This window comes from Protopterus annectens, chromosome 15.part0 (genome assembly GCF_019279795.1).
Source record: "Protopterus annectens isolate FY-2018-M chromosome 15.part0, PAN1.0, whole genome shotgun sequence".
Classification (NCBI taxonomy): Eukaryota; Metazoa; Chordata; order Ceratodontiformes; family Protopteridae; genus Protopterus; species Protopterus annectens.
Window position 1 is genome coordinate 375,423,902 of NC_056749.1, and position 23,281 is coordinate 375,447,182.

Consider the following 23,281-nt stretch of genomic DNA (forward strand, 5'->3'; position numbering starts at 1 on the left):
TATCCTGGGTCAGTAACTAAAACAAAGGAAAAGTACCTCTTTGCTACTAAAGGTGGAACAGTCAAAGGAGGTTAAAGTAACATGTGAAATCTGTTGCTACCACCACGGTTAAAATATTTTATTCAACTAGTAAAACTGGTAGAAAATAAAACTGAGTTTGTCATCCCTTTTACACATGATAAGCGCTTTTGATTTGTCTTCATCAGATCGTAAAAGAAATTAGGGACTAAATTAATTTATATTGTGCTTAACAAGTTAATGACCTAAAAGAGGATCTTGCTTTCTTAAAGGTATACTAATTGTTTTGTTCAGGTCTCTAGTAAAGCTTATATTTTACATCTTAACTGAATGAGCACATTTCTCTTTAGCCTAACTTCGGTCTTCTAGCCTTTAAGATAGGTCTTAGTGGAACTATAAGATTAAGGCCTGGTGATTGGTCTACTCATAAATGAATGATCCACTTTGTTTCTGTTTTTTTCAGTTTTGTTAACAATGTCTCCTTTCTTTTGTGTCTCTAGTAAAGCTTATATTTTATGTTATGCCAATATTTACAACAGAGAGGATACTCAAGGAAAGATTTATATGTATCCACAGAAGGTAAAATGGGCTTAAGGAGAGGTAAAGGCATTCCTTATTATAAGAATTGCAGTACCAACAACAAAGAAAATAAATCAGCTATGGAAAATGAGATCAAATTAATGCTTACTCATACAACAGATCAAGAAATGACTAATATAATCAAGATATATTTGCCCATTCTGACACAAGATACCAAATTACATGAAATTGTAGGAGATTACCCATATTTTACCTATAAAAACAAGAAAAACTTGAAGAGACTATTATGTGGGAAAGATGGTTATTCAAGACCAAATAAATTAGTCAGCAAAGGGACTATGGCCTGTGGAAAATGTATAGCTTGCCCCTACATTGACCATGGTACAAAGTTTGTACATCGCATCACAGGATATGTTCATCATATCTCTTGCACAGGCTTTTTGTACCACATCACATGTTGTATACTTTGCTACCTGTAAACTCTGTTCTGCTTTCTATGTCAGCAAAACCGACCAAATGTTCAAACAGTGGATTCAAAGACATCTACGAGATATACGGGACCTAGATAAACACAATGCATTAGCAACACGTGAAAAATAATGTTACACACTCCTTTCTGTTTAAAGCACTAGAAGTCAGTTATGATACACAAAAGTAAGGAGACATTGTTAACAAAACTGAAAAAACAGAAACAAAGTGGATCATTAATTTACAAGCAGACCGATCACCAGGTCTTAATCATATAGTTCCACTAAGACCTATCTTAAAGGCTAGAAGACTGAAGATAGGCTAAAGAGAAATGTGCTCATTCAGTTAAGATGTAAAATATAAGCTTTACTAGAAATCTGAACAAAACAATTAGTATACCTTTAAGAAAGCAAGATCCTCTTTTAGGTCATTAACTTGTTAAGCAGAGTATAAATGTAATTGAGTCCCTAATTTCTTTTACGATCTGATGAAGACAAATCGAAAGCGCTTATCGTGTGTAAAAGGGATGCCAAACTCAATTTTATTTTCTACCAGTTTTACTAGTTTAATTAAATATTGTAACTGTGGTGGTGGCAACAGATTTTACATTTTACTGGGTCAGTAACTAAGGAGCTTCATTTCTCACTACTGACTCCAATATGGGACTGCCACTTAAACAGGAGTAACATTTCACAATTTCCCCCTAAGAGCACAACAGAAACATACTCTAGAACCTAGGACATCATTGTACACTCCTCTCCATCTCTAATGTATCTCCTTATTACACACTCCAGAGCAATGTGTTCCAGTTTAAGACCTGTGATACACTCACACTTAACAGTAATTTCCAATAAACAAACAGAACTCAATCACCAGGTAAAGGAAAGCAATACTGAAGGATAGAAATCCAACATTTAGGAAAAATCCTAACTGATTATTTATATATATATATATATATATATATATATATATATATATATATATATATATTAGTTATAATTTTCCTATTTAACTAAAGAACACTGTCCCTGATTTTACTAAATGATTACAACTGAGCAAAGGCAGGCTTACAGTTCTTCGTGAGTCCTTTTGAGTATCCACTGCACAGTACAACTCTGAACAACTGACAACTGCAACTGGCAACTGTAACAGACTGTAAACTGACTTCAGCAGGCTTTTTTATTGACTAGCTTAACTGTCACAACTGTTCAGTTATAATTTTATTTTCATATTTTGAAAACCAACCAACAGCTGTTTAGTAAATTTCCTTCCTTTCAGCCTCTGACAGTAACACATAGCAACTGTCAACATTCTGATGACATCATATGCAGATCAGCTGATTCTGAGATAGTCTGCAGTTAGAATCTTCTTCACAAATATGTACAGTTAGAAATGTAAAGGAACACTGTTCAAGTTTTTAAAACATTCTGTACAGATTATAAATTAACATTTAAGAACCTATTTACAATACCATAACTAGTCATGCTGACATATAATCATAGGATCATAGCAGATTACTAGGCTGTAAATCTGGAGGTCATTTTAAGCCTAGCCATTTTGACCCAATGTAATCCCATAGAAGTACTAGTCAATACCCAAGACTGCATTTAGTGATGACTGTCCATGTCCAGGTGGGATGTGGGTGCTATCCCTGGAAAGAATTTATGGTGCCCCATCCACTAGTCCAGGTTACTCTTGAACAGTGTCATAGAGGTACTCTGTTTCACATGAATTGGTAGCCTGTTCCAAAGACATGGCCATCACTGGGATATAAATCTCACCTTCCTGCAAGTCCTATATAAGTCGCAGGCCATATTTAGGTCCCTGGAATGGGTAGCACTAGACCCATAGGGTTTACAGATATGCAGCAAGTTTATTACACTTGGGTCTTGTTCTGTAGGCCTGTCATAAGTCTAACCTAAGAAGTTTGTATGATACTAAGTATAGTGACATAGTGACTTGAGTAGGTCCATGTAAGGCACAAGCTGGAGACCCTTGATCTTCTTTGTTATAAACCTCTGAGGTCTCTCTAATTATTGCAGGTGCTTAGTACAGTACACACTGAATAGGGTGTTATACTCAGTTATGGGCTGGATAAGTGCTGAGTAAAGGGGGGTTATAACCTCATTTGCTCCCGAAGTGATGCCTTTTCTAATCAAATAAGCTATGTGGAAAGCATTCTTTACAATGGTAGACACGTGGTGGTCGAAGTTAAGGTTACTGTCAACCTGTGATCCCAGCTACCTTACCACTTCATAGGTACTTAGGGTAGTATTGTTGATTTGATAGTGTGAAGGGACATTGTATTGTTGTTGATTTGATAGTGTGAAGGGACACTGTTTTTGCCAAAGGGAATGATGATGCATTTCTTTGCATATAGTTTGAGACCATGACTAATACATCAGTCATCGGTGTGTGTGAGACCCTCATGGATTAAACTGACATAATTTGGGGATTCAGTGATTGCACCTAGTTTGCAGTCATCTGTAAACTTGGTCAGTCACAGCCCTTTAGTTTTGATCTGAACTTATGGGAAGTATATACCAAACAGTAGGGCACCCAGAACTGACCCCTGTGGCACCCTGCTGGTAACAGGTCTGCTGGTTGATGTGAAGTCACCCATTTTGATAGTGTGTGCCTGGTTTGTGAGCCAGTTGGCAACCCATCTTACAAAAAGGGGTTTACATTCAGTTTGCTAAGTTTATTGTTAATGCCTGAATGTGGAATTGTGTAGAAAGCATTTGCCAAGTTGAGGTATACTGTATGCACAGGTTTGCCATCATCAATGGCCTTGGTCACACTTTCAAAGAAATCCACCAGATTTAACAGGCAGGATCTTCCATTCCAGAAGCTAAATTGGGTACGATCCAGGGTTTGGAGGTCACCTATGTCTTTATTTATGAGGTCCATAATGATATGTTCCATGGCCTTACAGATGAGGTTGGTCAGGCTTAAAGGTCGGTAATTCCCCAAGTCTGTTACTAGGCCACCTTTGTGGAGGAGAATAACTGTAGCTGTTTTCCATTCTGCAGGAACAAAGCCTGTGGTTAGGCTATGATAGAAAAGGGTACTTAGTGGTGATGCTAGTTCATGCTTTAGCCTGTTTAGAAGACAGCCTGGGATGTTGTCTGGCCCTATAGGGCCATGTTCCTTGCCTTGGACAGGGTTTGGATGACCTGCTCTTCAGATATGTAAGGTGGGGGCAAGTTTGGGGGAGGGTTTGTTGTAATTTAGGAGGGGACAAGGGATTGAAATTTTCACCAAACCTATCCCCTAGCAGGTTTGCTATCTCTGTGGGGTCAGTGTGTGTAATACTGTTGGCTACCAGTTCTGCCCATGTTTGGGTCCTACTCTTTAGGTTACGTACATAGCTATAAAAGGCCTTATGGTTATCCTTGGCAGTATTTGCTAGGTTTCTCTCAAAGGAGCTCTTGGAGGATTAGACAAGTTGTCTTATTTGCCTTTTAAGACTGAAGAGGCTGTTTTTCCAATACTGGGTCCTATTCTTTGTTTTCTTGAACAACATTGTTTTGCTTTTATTGTAGAGTTTGTTGATGCTGGAAGTGCATCATAGCAGCTTGATTTTATTTGGGGCTCTGGCTTTGATTCTGTCTGGTACAGCTGAGTTTATACACTTATGCAAGTGATTGTACAGAGCTTTAGTGTAAGCTTCAGTGCAGTTACCACTTTCAGCTTGGTGTGAAGCTTGGAATGCATTTATACCTTCACATAGGAGGGTATAGTTTGCCTTGGTGAAGTTTTTAGTCTGATTTCACCCTTTGTGAGATCTGATATTAGTGTCAGTTGGAAGGTGACTGCCTTGTGGTCAGTTTTAACTAATGATTGTGCAACAGTTGCAGCAGTGCACCTGTTTGACATGCTGGTGAAGACTAAATCTAGAATGTTTGTTCCACTTGTCAGGGTATGGACAGTTTGCTCCAGGGCATTTGAATTCACAAAGTCAAGGAACTTTTGTGCTAGTGAGTTTGGACTAGAGTTCATTTCACAGTTGATGGTGGGATAATTAAAACCCCCATTAACCAATGTGTTCAGTAAAATTTGGATTGCCTTCAGTTTGGTTAAGTAGGCTTTATGGGTGTTGTGACCTATGGAGGGGGATATGTAACTGGCTAGGAGTTGAATGGGGGTCTTACCCACCATAACCTGGGCCTGGAGCAACTCAATAGAGTTGTCCAGTCTAACTAGACAGGAGGTGATTTATTTTCTAATATAGATTGAAACACTGCCTCCTTTGGTTTTCACATGTTCATTTTGTGGTCTAAAGGTGTGAAAGACATTGTAGCTTTGCAGGGCGGGGTACTCTGTGAGGCCTTAAACCATGTTTCTGTGACTGCACAGACATCTATATTTTCTAGTGAAAGAAGTGCTTCCAGGGAGTGCAGTTTTTGGTTTAAGCTCCTAGCATTTAGCAGTTTGGCCCTTATTTTGTTCTGATTGGTTAATTTCATGTTGGTAATGCTGTTTTTGAGACCTTGCCTAAAAAAGGCACTATAGGGGAGGCAAAAGCCTTTTCCAGCAGCCGAAAGCCTAGGGGTGCCAGGTTCAAACCATCTCTGGCAAAGCAGTGAGGTTTGTTGACCATGGCTTCCCCTGGCAGACAGGAACTGGATCCCCTTGGAGCAACACCAGAAACCAAGCCAATTATTGAAATCAATCTTTTTTTTGTTTACAGTGTGGCATCATTCTAGGTGAGGGTTTTATGCTGCTCAAGGCTAGGGACATACCTACCTGGGACACATACTCAGAGGGCTCAACCATGTCTCTCTTCATATAGTCCAGTGAGGTACATCTCAGGTCACTCACATCAACATGAGCTATGACAAAGTCATAATGGTATTTGTTGCTGAGAGACCAGAGTGCGTGCATTATTTGGCAAATCCTGGCACCAGACAGGCAGCTGACCATGACTTTCTCCTTGTCCAATCTGGTGAGTGAGACATCCATTTGTCTCACTATTGAGTCTCCAATGACAAGAAAACTTGGTTTTTGAGTGTTATGCCTTATGGGCTTGATGGGTGAGACACTGGTGTTGATATGTGTCATGGGTGCTGTGGAGATTGCATTAGCTGTACCAGACTTGTGTTTTGGAGGTCTCTGGTGTTTCAGTAAGTTTTTCTAGAGAACCTCCGCGTATGTGGATTTACGTGTTTGATGCATACTGTGTGTGTGAGTAGTGGTATGTGTATGAATAGTGGTACTATGTAGATACTAAATGACAGAGCAAAATCCAAAAAGGGAAGGCATCACTGATCAGTATTAGCAAAAAACTACGGGCACACATAAAATTGTCTAAGGCCAGCTTCGAGAGAAAAATTGCACAGGACACTAAGGATAATCACAAGGCTTTCTTTAGTTATGTTAGGAACCTGGGTGGTAATTCCCAGATATGCTCAGAATTAGTCCAAAATGACAAAAAAATATACCGAACCCACAGACATTGCCAACATCCTAGCTGACAGGTTCAGCGCAAAGTCCCCTCCCACCAAAGGGCAAATATCTATCCCAGCAGAGTGCTGCCCCCCTGACATCTCAGATGCTCAGGTAAGAGCTGCCCTCTCCAAAGCAAAAAACACAGCATCAATGGGACCAGGCGGTGTCCCGGGCTGCGTCCTACATGAACTCCAAGAAGAGCTAAACCCAAACATAAAACTACTGTTCAATCTCAGCCTGACTACAGGATATGTGCCCAAAGAGTGGCGTACAGCAACAGTGGTCCCTCTCTATAAAGGTGGTGCCTCAACGGATCCTGGAAACTATCACCCCATAAGCCTGACTAGCTTGGTCTGCAAAGCTATGGAAAGGATCATCATGGACCTCATAAATAAAGATATTGGGGACCTACAAACACTGGATCCTACCCAGTTCGGCTTTGTTAAGGGCAGATCCTGCCTCTTAAACCTGGTTGATTTCTTTGAAACAGTCACCAAGGCCATTGACGAGGGGAAGGTGGTCCACACAGCCTACCTGGACCTCGCAAAAGCCTTCGATACAATACCCCACACGGGCATTATAGATAAGCTCACCAGCTGAAATATAAACCCCTATGTCACTAGATGGATTGCAAATTGGCTCAAGGACAGAACCCACATGGTTAGAATTGCTGGAGCCATGCCAGACTCCAAACCAGTTACAAGTGGTGTCCCACAAGGCTCAGTCCTGGGACCTCTCTTGTTCAGTATATATTTCTCAGAGGTACAGGCCAACACGGAAGGACTGTGGCTGACCAAGTTTGCAGATGACTGCAAACTGGGTGCCATAATCGACTCTCCAGCCGACACAAGCATCCTCCAAAGGGCCTCATAGAAACAGACAACTGGTGCTAGAGCCATGGCCTCAAGCTAAATGCCAAAAAGTGTATAGTCATCCCCTTTGGCAAAAACAAAGTGCCCACAAATTACCACATAGGTGGTAATCCATTAAGTACAGAAGAAGTAATTAGGGACCTGGGGACCCAAGTTGATAGCAATCTCTCATTTGACAACCACGTGGCCAAAGTGGTTAGAAAAACATTTTATATAGCCCACCTAATCATGAAGGGATTCACATCTAGATCAGGGGACATCATCGTGCCTCTTTACTCATCCCTCATCAGGCCCATAATTGAGTACAATGTCCCTTTTGGGATGTACCTTACCAGACACCTGCTGCAACTGGAAAGACCCCAAAAGTACCTCACCAAGAGGATCAAAGGGCTCAAACAGATGCCATATGCTGCCTGGTTAAAGAAACTCCAGCTTTACTCAGTGGCATACCGCCTGTTCAGAGGTGATCTGTGCCTGACGTATAAAGCCATGTCCAACCCGGAATTAATGGACATGCTGCACCTCAGAAAATCCAAATCCCATCGAGCTCTGGCTCGAGACTTGAACTTCAGCACTGAAATAAATAGGACATGCTGGAGGGACAGATTCATAACCCAGAGGCTCCCCTCACTCTGGAATAAAATCTCAGTCCAGGTTAGGCAGAGTCCCTCATTGACTCTCTTCAAAAGGAATCTTGATGAGTGGATGGGAGATCGTAGGTTTACCCCGGGTATCACTTCTGTGTCACTGTTAGACAGAGGCACAGTATACTAACCTCGAAAAAGGGCATAGCAAAATAAATTTAAAATGGGTGGCTAGGCTTATAAATGCCCTAGGGCAGATAGCCTAGTATGAACCTATGAACCTATATGTAGTGGTTGGGTGAGTTGACAACCTTTTCCATGTTACTGTTTTGAGTAAGAGAGAGCATGGATTCTAGATTCCTGGTTTAAATACATCTCTTGCGCTCTGTAGCAGATTGTATTAGTAGAGGGTTGTCTGTGTACAAGACGCAATTGTTACACTGCCTCAAGATACCCAAGTCAACAAGGTTGGCAGGAGAAACAAGACTAGTCCAACTGTCCATAACTGAAGACTGTTGTCACTGGGGTGGCTTTTCAGAAACGATCATGGAGGAGGTCAGTGAATGGATATTTCTGCCTGGGTTTTAAGGGAAAATTTGTTGAATTTAACTTTCTGGCTTTGTTTCAGTGCTGTGCAATGTGCAAACAAACAGAAACTCGCTCAGAAGAAGGGCCTAAATATCAGAAGCTAAAACTTGAAAAACACTCTAACAAAATTCAAAAGGACCAATGTGGATGATTATTCAAAGCCCTAGACCAGCCTCCCTTTACCAGTCAGGTCCCAATCAACAAAATTCTCTCACAAAAGTGCAGATAAGCCTCTTCCAATCCAAGATGGTCTGGAAAACATGCTCAGAACAAACAAACAGTCCCAGAAGCAGCAGGCCTGAATCTGGACTATGCTACAGCTACTAACTCTCCTAGTTTCAGAGGGAAACACTAGAAAATCTTTAACATAGCAGAAAAATAGCAACGAGACACTGAAAAAAATGTTTAAAACAGCAGAAAATCAGCCAGGAGGCATTAAAGAATGATTTAAACAGTTAACAGATCAGTTAATCAAGTACTGATGGGTGGGAAAACCAGAGCAGGCAGAGCAGATAGCTTTAAAACAGTGAAAAAATACCAGTAAATACTTAAAAAACAATGGAAACAACAAAAAAATCTTGCTAAACAGTGAAAATTTCAGCCAGACATGTTGGCATAAATAATAGTGTCTAATTTCTTCACAAACTTCTTTGAATAAAAGCAGCACATAATTTATAAATTAATGAAAAGTGAAGAGTCAGTAAACATATGTATGCGTGATGTACTTCTCTTTTAAAGTGCTTCATGATTTATTGTCTTGTAAGTCCAAAGCATTCTTGATTGTAAATTTGGTACAGAGAACATACCATTGTTCTACTGCGAAATATGTCACCTAGGGGAAGGTACAGTATGTAACTTTTGATTTTCCCTTGAAGAAATATAAAATAATAATTTAGTAAGTAAATTCCAATTAAAGGTCCAGTAATTATATAGTGAGGTTAAAGGTGCAACGTAGTCTAAAATCAGTGTGATGCAGGATGAAAACATTTTGGCATTTCAATTTTTGATGTTTTGTAGCATTTCAGTTGTTGAATGCCTAAAAACTGCCATGCTGTTTCACACAATGCACTTTAAAACAGACTTTGTGGTTTTTCCTACACAGTGGACCTACTAACCCTAACAACAGCCTCAGATGTGTTCCGTGAACATGACCTACATCAAACTGAGCAGCAGATGGACATAGTGGACATTATCCAGTGCCTGACCACCTTATATGAACGCCTGGAAGAGGAGAGGGGTATTCTTGTCAATGTGCCTCTCTGTGTGGACATGTGTTTAAACTGGCTGCTGAATGTTTTTGACAGGTGAGATTATCCTTGTCTTTTTATTTATTGTTAATCATTGGCTCACCATAATCTTAAGTATTTCCACCATTCCCTATGCAGTCTGTACTTTAATAGCCACTATACATGTGCTGACTCATCCAGTCATCTTTAAATGATGCTATCAGTACTGTGTTGTTACATACTCTAGTTTGTAATTATTAATTAAAATTCCTTTGTAATTGTTGTTTCTTTATGTCAGTCGAAGAACCACTATATGCACTGTCTTTATTTGATCTATGAATCCATCACAGATGGTGTAGAAGTGTACTTTCCTGTACTTTCTATTTCCTGGATCTGTTTGTTTTTTTAATGATGTACCCCTTCATCCAGTACAGTTACTGGTACTGTATAGCTGATTTTCAGAACCCCAAAACATATTGCACTTTATTGATTTGATTTCCCTAAGAAGGATAGTGTTACTACTACAAGTTTTGTATACCATTTAGTTCACATACTGGTTATTTCTGAAAGCAACACTTCTAGAACACAATACGAATACATGTTCCAAGTTTTTCTTCCACATGACATAAATGGCATAAGCTCTCCTTCCAAGCCTTATATTTCATTTTATTTCTCACTGGTAGTTTACTAGAAGTGAATCACCAGAGGAAATAATGCAATTCATAAATAACAGAAAAATCTGCAAAATCTCTCCTTCCTCATAATTTGGAGGTCAGAAGAGAGCCTACCCACAGTCTGTCATAAAAGTATTTATTCATGATCATAATGAACCACAGCTTCCTACCAGACAGTATTGTATGGCTATCCATATACCAAGTAAGGGGGTGGAGCCGAGATGGCTAGCTGATAGTAGCATCTTTTTGGAGCTCCACAAAAGTATTCTAAAATACAAGGAAAATAAGCAACTTTAACAAACTAAAATAACAGAATCATATTAAGGAATATACAACATATCTTCACATCAAATTTGAAGAAAATCTACTGAAATGTTCCTGTCAAAATTAACTGAGGATTATAACAGTGTGGAAATGAGCAACTCAAACAATTCCCACTCTGAAACTACACTGAAGAAAGAAATACAACTAATGTCTACCACTCTACATGAACGTACTCTGAAAATGAACAATTTCTAGGACAATCTAGAAAACCTTAAAGAAAATTGTCAGAAACAAACTGATGTGCTCAAAGATATACTACAACAACAACAAACTAAAATATCTGACATTGAGACTTCATTATATGACAGATGGGAGACTTAAAGAGGAGGAAAACCATAGTGAATTTCTTTTACAACAAAACAACTGGCTAATAAATAAAATATATGACCTGGAGAATAGAGAAAGGAGAACAAATATAAGGATTTTCGGACTACCAGAGAAATCTGAAGGTGAGGACATCATTGTGTTTTTAAACTCTTGGCTACCTGAAATATTAGACTTAAAAGAAGGTCTATCCAGTGGCATAGAAAGGGCACAAAGAGTCATAGGTAAACCAATACCTTCCTCACCAACTTCTCCAAGCTCTATAGTAGTAAAATTTCTATCATCCCTGCATAAAGAACTTATACTTAAATCAGCATGGAGAAAAAGTCCCTTAACCTACAAAGTCAAATAACATTTGACAATGACTATTCCTCCAGGGTACTGGAATTAAGGAAAAAAACGTGGCCACTTGTGAAACTCCTTAAACAAAATAAAATAAAAGCACAACTTGTCTACCCAGCCAAAATCAGAATCTTTTATGCAAATGACATGAGAACTTTCAACAACTTTGAGGAAGCATCTTCTTTCATCAAGAACAATAACATAATCACAATACCAGAAGAAATGGAATGGTCAGCATCCACATCCTTAAAAAGATCATCTGGAAAGAATATCTGCACTGATGTAAAGAAGAAGAAACAAAAAACTGATCTCAACAACATAGTTTTATCCAATTCTCTCAAAGAATCTGCAAAAAAATAATTTATACATCATGAAAACAAAGTATGTACTTTTAATTATCCTTTCTACCAGTGTCTTGTTACTTAATGCCTGCTGTTCTGAAATATAACTCTAGTCATTCATATCATTAGCTCTAGAAATTGATCTTGAACTAAAATTGAGTACTCATGTAGCTATTACTTGATTAATATATACCTATTAGCACATTAGTGTTATGGTATGGTACTATAGAAGCTGTTATGGTAATAACAAACTGCTTAGATGAGAAACTGTAACTGTTGCTGTTGTATTTATTTTTCTGGAAAACAGGTTAATAGTACTGCTTTCCTTGACTTGCTTTGACTTCAAAGTCATAGGTGTAAAGGTTTCGCAAAAGAGAAAAAAGAACATCTTTTGAAATTGTTTACTGTCCTCCATTCATTTTAAAGATGTAACGTTTGTGACTGTAGTAGGGAAGGAACAGTGTTATGCTGCACATAATGCTTTCTTATTGCTTGACGTACACTTAAAGACCCTCTAAATAAAAAGTTTTTGTTTTACTCATAATAATAAAAGAGCACCAAATCCCTTAACACTACACCTTAGGAACGTGCGAATTGACAAATTTTGTCTAAGCAGTAGTCGCGAGCTCCATTGCTTTCTATACACATACCTCAGCTCTCACATACATCATTTACAGTTGCTAACATTCTATATATTAACGTTAGTACACATAGCATAACCAGGAAGTAAGGCACAAAGTCACGTATTAATAAACAAACACTTACACACTGATTCCCCCCGGTTTGCAACAAGTAAATGTTCTGTGCACTAGCACCAACACTAACACTACATTCAACTATCATGACCAATCTGTGAAAAAAAAAAAAGAGTCAATTAATGCTCAGGGGAACTGCACTAACCCAAAGTAGATACACCTTTATGCTGGTATTTGGTCTGAGCTTACCCATGATCTGTTTCTAACACATGTAAATCATTTTTTAGTATGTGCCTTGTTTGTTGATTCCTGAGGCTTGAAGCTCGGTAGTGAAATGTTAAAAGTGGTGATATAGACTTGAAGGGGTTGGGTTAGCACACACTAAGGAGGAGAGGTGGAGTTGATGCTATTTTATTCATGAAGTGATTTTCTTTTTTCTGTTTTGCTTGCAGTACCTTGTAGACATTAAAATAAGAACTAGTGAGTTTTTTTTTTTTTATTTCAATCTTGCATAATTGCTTGATTTTGTGCTAGGGCAACACTGTTGTATGGGATCAGCGTATTTTGTTCAGCTCGCACACTAAACTCAAAAGGACTGTCACAAGTGACGTGATGCAGGGGGCATTTATGCAAGCAAGCACTTGGATCTGTGGGAAGCACTACACTGGGAACAGAATGTTAAAGCACATGTTACACTATTTTGCTTTTAGTGAAGAAAAGTCATTTTTACAGTAAAACCTACATAGATATATTAAGGTATTATGACACATACAGCCTAAATTCATGAAGAGGAAAGGCTATTAAACATTTTGTTACCTATATCCAACAAAACACCAACTTAAAGTGACAGACATATTACAGAAGAATGACAATAATCAAACAAAGTCCATTAAAATATTTAGACCTTCTCATTACAAACTATAGACAATTATCTAATTAGATCACAGGAAAGCTCACATCTTAATAAATATTTTAACATAGACTGGAACAAGCATTCCTCAGCAAATGTGAATATGTGAAATGTAAGACACTCAGGTTGGGCTTATTTGAAGGGGAATGCCAGTGTGATCTACCTTAGTATTAATGTTTCAACTACCTATTAAAGTATAGGACATTTACTTGTTGTATCTTTCGGCTTTTCCCAGTTAGGGGTCGCCACAGCGGAACTCCGGTCCGCTAATGATTGGCAGTAGATTTTTACGTACCGAGTTGCCAGCCCTGATGCACAACCTTCAACGAAGGAACACCCATTCGTGCATGTCTCCACACAGAAGACGCTTTTAGCTTAGAATCGAACAGGACAACGTCTTACTGTGAGACTAAGTAAATGATTATCTCCTAATTTAATGTTCTCTTCATTACAAATGTTTAAAACTAATAACAGTTTTATCACTGTATAAAATATTAATGATCTTGAAGTACATATCATGCAATGAGAAAGAAAATAGATGGATAGGGAAAGAACCAATATGGAATCTGTCATATGATACTTTTTGTTTACTCACTTATTGTTGTATCAGTAATGTGACTCAGTATGTAGAAACAGGAAGGAGGCGGAATAAAAAGGGAAAGAAGAGGTTGAAAATATAATAAACAAAATGTCTAATTTACTTTACTGAAATTAAATTGCATGATAATGTTGGATTTACACTTGTATTTTAATATTCAAGTCAGTTTAACTAGTTATGAGCTTATTTTTGAGAACTTACACTTTGTATGGAAATACATTTGAATATTGTTGTTTCTTAGTTATGTAATATACAGAAACAAAAGAAATATCTATCATATTTCTTTACAAGGAACTTAATTCCACAAAAAGTTGGTAACCACTATTTATACACATTTACATGGTTGCATGGGTAGTGAATTTAAACATAAATATATTCTAATAATTTGTAAATCAGTTTGATGGTTTACTGTCTTTTGTTACAAAAAAGCACCAATACAACAGTTCTTTCACTAGTCTAACTGTTGTAGGTAACATACTATTGTCTAATGTTCTATGGAAATACTCTTAAAATGTATAATCTTCAATTTGACACAATATGGTTATTCAGAGAACAATCTTACATATTCACAGCCTAGAAATATTAATAATTGATATAAACATCACAGACTACAATGTACAACACAAACATATATTATGATGGTAGCTAATACTAGTATAATTTAGATACTAATTTAATAAATATCTATTACTTTTCATTTTTTTTTTGTTTTTTTTATACATTTCAACATCTCTAGTGATAATAACAGGGTCTATATTATAAAGTCGACCGCTTACTTCATTGAATACCTAAACGTCGACCCATTGTCATCAAACCGCATAAACACCGAATGCCCTAAACCATGAAATTTAAAAAGTCGAACTGTCATACTTGTCCCACCCCACCGCCTGCTACATACTACCTACACAAACTAAATAAACCACATACATACACTAACCAAAACCCTACTTCTAACCCTAAACTAAACCCTACTTCTAAAACTACACTAAATCTTACATATACCACCATGTATGCACTTAACTTAACCTGCACCCTAACCCTAAGGTCCGTAACTATCGCACACTTACCTTAAAAGCTAAACCCAAACAAATTAAATAATCCACACACATACACTTAACAAAACCCTAAACTAAATCTAGCATATATTACCATCTATGCACTTACCTTAACCCGCACCCTAGCCCTATTATCGCACACTTACCTTACAGAGCTATACCACAGAAGGCCAACCATGATGATTCAACGTTTCCACTTTCGCTCTTCTGGATGATTGATGTTTTCACGGTTTGATGAAGACGGGTCAACGTTTAGGCGTTCAGGTAAGTAAGCGGTCGACTTTATAATATAGACCCATAATAATATGGAGTCCAAAAGAAGGGTATCTATTGCTTTTCATCTTCTGGTTAGATATGGGACATAATCTGATAGAACAAATCATGTCTTTCAGATTAGGAGTGTACAACACTCCATGTTTGTTAGGGGATATTACAAAACACTTGACTATTTGATTATGTAATCTTGACTTTAATATTTTCTTCCATACCTATTTTTGGCCTGAGCATAGTCTAAACTTTAATTCTTTACTAGAAAAAAATCATTCTGATCACAACGCATAGAATGAATAAGAAATGTATTCACTCCAGGGATAGCAAGAGCAAACTGAACAAGACACAAATACAAGCAAATTACAAACATAATCTAGCAATATGGAATTAACACCACTATCACTAAATACTAATGGTTTGAATAACCCCAGGAAAAGATCAAACTTACTAAAATACTTAAAACTAAACAAAGCACAAGTGATATTTCTTCAAGAGACTCATTTTAAAACTAATGACAAATACATATGGAGTCCTAATGAATACTTAATATTATCTCATTCTTCCTACAAAAAAAAACAGAGGAGTAATGATACTTTGGAAAAAAATATTACTATTCCCCAAATCATTTATAATTATGAAGATGAAGAAGGACGTATTGCTATAGTAATAATAAAATAAAATAATAGAATTTGGACACTAGTAAACTGATATTGGCTTCCTGGCATAGATGTAGGGACAGTTAGAAAACATATAGAACTCATTAACAAAGTATACAAGGGATACTTAATAATAAGTGGAGACTTTAATTGTATTTTAGATAATTCTGAGACTACAAACAAAAGAAGTATAAATAATTAATTAACTGCCTTTTTTCCTTCTCTTGCTGACATATATTTTGAAATTAAAGCTTTCATCAGAAAGCTGTTGTTAAAGGTTTATTTTAAAAGAGAAGATGAGTCAGTTTCTGGAAATGTTGATTCTAATGTCTGTTGCACTGATTTAGATGACAGCCTTTTGAATTTGTTTATATATGATTATGATGGGTCAGACCTCTATGAGTTGTATGAAAATGATGAACAAGTGAACCATGAAAGTATTTATAACACTGGTTATGGTAAATTGATTGTGCCACATCTTAGAAATGTTAATAAGTTTACACCTAATATTAATGTACCTGCCATCTCAAATTTCTTTAAACTTCTTTTTAAAGAAATTGAAACAGCATATAAAATATTTTGTAAGGAAAAAAGATGTCATAATTCAAGCAAAAATGAATGGCAAGCTTTAAAGGAATTAAAAAAGTTTAAATCCAACTTTATATTTAAATGTGCTGATAAAGGTGGAAATTGGGTTGTTATGAACAAATTTGATTATTGTGAGATGGTTGATATTTTACTTTCAAATGGTGAGGAATATAATAAACTGGATTATGAGCCAACCAAGATGTTTAATGATGAGTTACTATTTTTATTAGAAAAAAGGAGAACGCTTGGGTTTTTTTTTTAACATAAAGATGTCTGCAGAATGTATATCAAAAAACCTGCTACACCCATTCTATACGCTCTGCCTAAAGTACATAAAAATTTACAAAAACCACCTGGCAGGCCTATAGTTTTGGGGATAGGTTCCTTTTTGGACAATGTTAACACTTTTTTAGATTTTCATCTAAAAGCTCATTTACATAAGGTAGTAGCTCATATTTCCAATACTCAGGATCTCATCAATAGTATATCTCAAATCAAATGGCACCATGATTATTATTGGGTAACCATAGATGTTAAATCATTATATACTAATATAGACATCAGATGGGGGCTGGATTCTATTTTTGATATGTTGGGTGAAGGGCCAAGAACCATCTTTTTGGTAGGCTTATTAGAGTTTTGTTTGACTCATAATTATTTTTTCTTTAATAATAATTATTTTTTGCAGGTGAAAGCAAAGTGATGTGGGTAGCTTTTGTGCCCTCATATGCTGTTATATACATGGGTTTTTTTGAAAAAACATTCATTTATCCCACTGACTTTTTCAGGAATAATGTAATATTCTACAAGCGCTTTATAGATTATCTTATTTTTATCTGTAAGGGAGATATAATTGAATTTTTTGAGGTATTAAATAGTAATGGGCACAATCTTTCCTTTTCTTATGAGTTAAATAGAACACAGATTAATTTTTTGGATCTGTCACTATTTGAGAATGGGGAAAATATAGGATTTAGGCCTTTTAGAAAATCTACTTCAGTTAATATGTTTTTGCATGCGACCAGCATGCATCCTGATCATCTATTAAAGGCATTACCCTATGGTGAATTTAAGAGAATTTCTGACCACACTAGTAATACAAGTGAAAAAGCTAATGAATTGAACAAAGTTGTGTTGAGGTTAGGTGAAAGAGGTTACAATAAAACACAGTTATTAGCATGCAGGGATAAATTACTTGGAAAAAAAGCAGACGTGATAAATTTTGAATCTAGACATGAAGATTTCACTATGGAACAGAATAAAGATGTTGAAAAGCTTTTTTATGTAACCAAGTTCACTGCTTTTTCTGATAAACTAGTGTCACTGGTTAGAAAATACTGGTATCTTGTCAGTGATGATGAATCTATTGGTCATTTATTCCCTAAACATATTATATTTTCATACAAAAGAGGGAAAAATCTCAAGGAACTGTTAAATAATAATTTAATAGAAAGGAAAGACAATACTATAATTTCAAAATTAGGCACCTATCCCTGCGGTTCTTGTAATATTTGTGATAAGGTCAGGAACTTGAGTGTTATTAATGATGTAAATTTCATTTCTAAACATTATTTTAGTTGTAAATCAACAGGAGTGGTCTATATATTGGGCTGTTCATGCAGAAATATGTGGTATATAGGATAAACAAAAAGAATGGTAAGGGTACGGATTTTAGAGCATTTAAAAGACATTAGAAACAAAAATTGCTAAGCATTTCCTAGAGAAACATAGTGGCTCTTCTAGTAGTTTAATATTCAGTATATTGGGAAAGCCCTTCCTTCAGAGAGGAGATGACATTGTAGCAAAATTACTGGAGCTTGAAACTAGAATGATTTTCAAGTTTCATACTTTAAAGCCTAACGGTATGAATCAGGAATTAGGCAGTTAATGAATTATTTATACTTTGTATACGTTCATAAATTTATTCATTTATTTATTTATTTCATATTTTATATTTATAATAAGTTTATGGTCACTTTAAAAAATTTTCATTGTTCAATCAATTAATTAGGAGACTTAATTGTCCTATTGAGTATGTATATAAATGTGATGTTTGTACTCAATTAATTGTGATCCTTGAAGGTGAATTGCCGAGGTACCAGATCGCTGGAATTAAAGAAAGTAAGATACTGGTGAATTACTGGCTGTTTGTGTGTTTTCTTAACTTTATATTGACTGCAAGGTGTTTTAAATACAAACAAAAGAAACCTTCATCTTATTCCCATAGCAAAAACTCTTAAAAAAATAGACAGAAAACCTAAAAAAATAATATATACATATAGTTACAAAGACTCAAATTCACTATTATTTTCTCATCAAGATAATAGATTTAACACAAGAACAGACATTTTTATATCTCAATAATTAAGTACAAAATAACTAACTTCTCCATAACTCTGTGTCCTTTATCAGATCATAGCTCACTTACTCTTAAACTACAAGTAAATTACAAGAGCTTAACATATATGACAAGGATACTGGCTTATATTACAAAACTTAAAGAGTTTAAAACATAGCTAGATTCTGAACTGCAATTCTATGTAGATACTAACTATACTCAGGAAACAAATATTGTAATAGTATTGGACACAATGAAAGCTTATATTTATGGCAAAATTCTGACTTGGTTCAAAAATAAATCAAAAGAATGGGAATCTGAATTGCACAATATTCAAGAATAAATTACAAAAATCAATAATAAGAATCCGACAAACATATCCAAAAACAAAAAGGAAATAGAAGAATTAAATAAAAAATACAATGAAATTCTAAATCATAAGACTAATCTAGTATTAGAAAAATTAAAACTAAACTCATATGCTACTACACCTAAACATATGCACAATTTAGCAATGAGAATTAATAGACAAACTAGAGAGAATAACATCAGGAATATCTCTCTTGAGGGAAGGAAGAATAAAAATGTTTCAGACATAATTGATATACTAGATGCATTTAAATTCCACTATACTGAACAATATGTAACAGGTAAGACATATAACTTCTCTAATATAGAAGTAAATTTTCATATAATCAAGAAAATACCAGAAAAACTAAAACTTGATATTCTAAAACAAATATCTTATAAGGAAGTAATTGAAAAAATTAAAGAAAGTAAATGCAACAAAACTCCAGGAATTGATGGAATAACAAATGAACTATATAAAATATTTCCAAATTCAATATTATTAATATTTCACAAAACTCTAATTGAAATACAAACTCAAAATATCCCCCTCATGGAGATACTCATTAATCACACCAATAATAAAGTAAAATAAAGATCCCGAACAATGTAATACTTATAGGCCAATTTCAATACTCAATAATGCTTATAAAATTTTTATGTCCATTATTAATTCATTGAATTAAAAAATCCCTGATTCACATCATAAATGAAGACCAAACAGGTTGTATGTATAATAGACATACTTATGATAACATTCAAAGAATATTAACTCTTATAGATATTTTAAACAGAGATAAACAAGAAGCTCTTATAGTAACACTAGATATAAAAAAGCAAGTGATACATTAAATTGGGATTACTTATATAAAGCCCTGGAACTTTATGAATTTCCCTCTTCCTTTATCACACTTAAAAATATATATACAAAGATTATCTTGCATATGTAAAACTTAGGCCATTCACCTCAGAAGCTATAGAAGTAACCAAAGGCACACAACAGGGTTGTCCGATGTCCCCAGTTTTATTTGCAATAGCTATGGAACTATTTGCTTCCTTACTATGTAGTAAGTCAAAAATAAAAGGCATACATATTTATGGTCAATTTAATTCCAAGAGCATGTTATTTGCAGATGATGTACATCTCATCTATTTCAAGAGAGTCCCTAAAAGAATTAGATATATTAGATATGCAAGTTGAGATATTCTATTCAATCTCAGGTCTTCATTTTAACAAAACAAAATCTAACTGTATGATTTTGACTAAAAATAATTCTCTTTTGTCAAACACTAATAATATAATAGGTAAACAATAAACAAGTCTCCATTATAAATTGTTTAGGAATTACCCTATGTGAAAATATAGAAAAAACACTAACTACAAGTTATGAAGAAATCATATGCATTATAAAACCCCATATTGCAAAATGGGATACAATATACCTGAAATTTGAAGACAGACTACAATTAATAAAAATGATATTACTTTCAAAAATAATATATATAGCTCAAGCTATTCCTATGATACCAAATAAACAAATTTTAAAAGAAATAAACACAATCTTATTAAAATTCCTCTGGTACTCAAACAGGAACAGAATAGTTTATATACATCATATTAGACCTTGGTAAAAAGGAGGTATTAATTTCCCAGATATAGAGTCATACATCAAAGCCTCGACCTTTAGAATACTTATACACTGGATAGACCCAAATTATTCTTCCAATTGGAAAGCTCTTTATATCACTATATTCTTAAATGAAAACAATATAACTAAAAATCACATATTAAATAACCAAACTAATAATTTATGGCATATTCTAAGTTTTAATCTTCAATATAATATATCAAAACTAACCAATCTAAATTATATAAACTATATTTATGATTCCTTTAGAAAATTTATAAACATCAATACAGACATAAAATTGTGGATGGAATTATTAATACCTTTCACTTCTACAAAAAACTTCACTAACAAGATGCATAAAACACTTTCACCCATTGGTAGGGAAAAAAATATTTGTTGGCAACATTGTATAAACAACCAGAAAGTATTAGGTTTTCAACATATATTAAATACATATGACATCACAAACAATGATAGGCTAGTACTGCAGTGTAATATCACATGCACAAGATCTATGCAGAATAATTAGTAAATCCTCGTTTAAAACAAGTCCCAAACTAACAAAACTAATGTTTGAAATTATTTATAACAATTACAATAGGATATATATAACTTCAAATCTTTACAAAATTGTAATGAATTATAAAGTCAAAACCTACCCAAACTACTGGAATTTCATTACCAAAGGCCACACAATAAATTTATCAGTGGAAAGGAAAACTACTTTATTGTAGTCCATTGACTTCTAATTCACAATTTTGGAAGATATATATGTGGAAGTTTCTGCATAGATCTTTTCTCACTCCTAATAAAGTAGCCAAGTTTAACTCTACCAAAGAAATTATATGTTGGAGGTGCTTACAAAAATGTTAAGCAAACTGGATACATATGTTATATGATTGTACAAATCTCAAAAAATATTGGGAAGAAATAAGTAAATTTCTTCAAGCTACATTTACAGATACATTATATTAACAAAATCTTATTAAATGTTAATGAGAAAGTAGAAGTGAATAATAATGATTTATATGTGCTGTAGACTGTGTTAGCTGTGGCAAGGAAATGCATTACAAGAAAATGGAAATCATCATCTGAACCAACAGTTGAAGAATTTTTGTGTCTCTTGAAAGAAACAGCTCTGATGGAAACCAAGATCAAGGAACTGAGAATTGTGCTAAAAATATGGAGTAATAATCCCTGGAATAAGATACTATCTCTAATTGACACTTTAAAAATGATGTCATCAGACCTTTAATGATAAGGAAAGAAAGAAGAGGAAATTTGTTTCTATTCGATGCAAAAGCTTTTATTGTATGATCTGTTTCTTTAATTTATTTTATTCAGGTCCTATGTAAATAATGTACATAGTTTATTACTTATGTTTCTATTATATATAATTGATTAAACTAATAAAAAATTTCAAACAAAAAAAAAATAAACCAGGTTATTTTTTTATCAGCATTTTCTCTCAGGCAGAAGTGAGATATCTTTTTATATTTTTATTTTTTTTTTCTATTCCTTCCCAAAAGCCTGCATACATTTTCCACAAAATACAGATAATAGTGTTATTCATTTTACTTTTAAGTAATTGTAAAATATGAAACAAGTGAAGTGAAGCTAGCTGTACAACAGGATGAATTACCCCCATCTCTCCTTTAGTTTCTTTACAATAAATAACATTTCTTTCAATAGCATTAAGGCAATTATCCTAAAATAACTCAAAAAACAATGTGAAGAATACTTTCTCTTTCCAAAACTGATACAACATACTAAAATATGCTAACTTCTCAGTTATGAAAGTAATCAGTAAAAATATCTTTTTGTTACATGACATGGAAAATCTTGACCCTTTCTTAAGTAAGGAACTAATATTTTCCAACAAAGTATCCCTTGTTCCATGGCCACAGATGGTCTGCCATATTGAACCCCTAAAATGGAAATACTACTATAAGTAACAAGAAAATCTATAAACAACATACCCCTCCCAAATATCTTACTTATTATATAAATTCAAACTCAATTCAACCCAATCTAAAGAAAATCTAAGGCTAGGAGACACATTGTATAACATATCCCAAGACTTAATAATATCTAAGTTGTATGCATAAAACAGAGAGTTTAAACAACTCCAGGTAAAAATTCACATGCTGCATCGGGATAGCTAGTCACATAATAATTAACAACTGTTGATATAACAAGACAAAGCAAAATGTCCAGTAATGGGGCATCCCTGCTTGACATGCCTCTGAATTAATATGGAATGACCAAACCATCCATTTACCAGGGGCCGCACCCACAAACAAAAATCAATACTTGAATAACATGGACTACTGCAGGACTTAATACCATAGCACTTTGATAGTTTTATAAAGCTGCATCAGACACTGAGTTAAAAGCTTTCCTAATACCACACAACATTAAAGCACCCCTCTGTGTACAG

General features: G+C 34.9%; 1 protein-coding gene across 5 annotated transcripts in view; it reads left to right on the top strand.

Moving 5' to 3' along the window:
- DRP2 (dystrophin related protein 2) overlaps positions 1 to 23,281 on the top strand; it is a 4,029,288-nt gene that overhangs the window by 3,223,435 nt on the left and 782,572 nt on the right. For all 5 annotated transcript variants that reach the window (XM_044057118.1, XM_044057116.1, XM_044057114.1 and 2 more), the window contains one exon: positions 9,624 to 9,825. In XM_044057118.1, the coding sequence (XP_043913053.1) occupies positions 9,624 to 9,825 (202 nt within the window). The remainder of the gene's footprint in view (positions 1 to 9,623; positions 9,826 to 23,281) is intronic.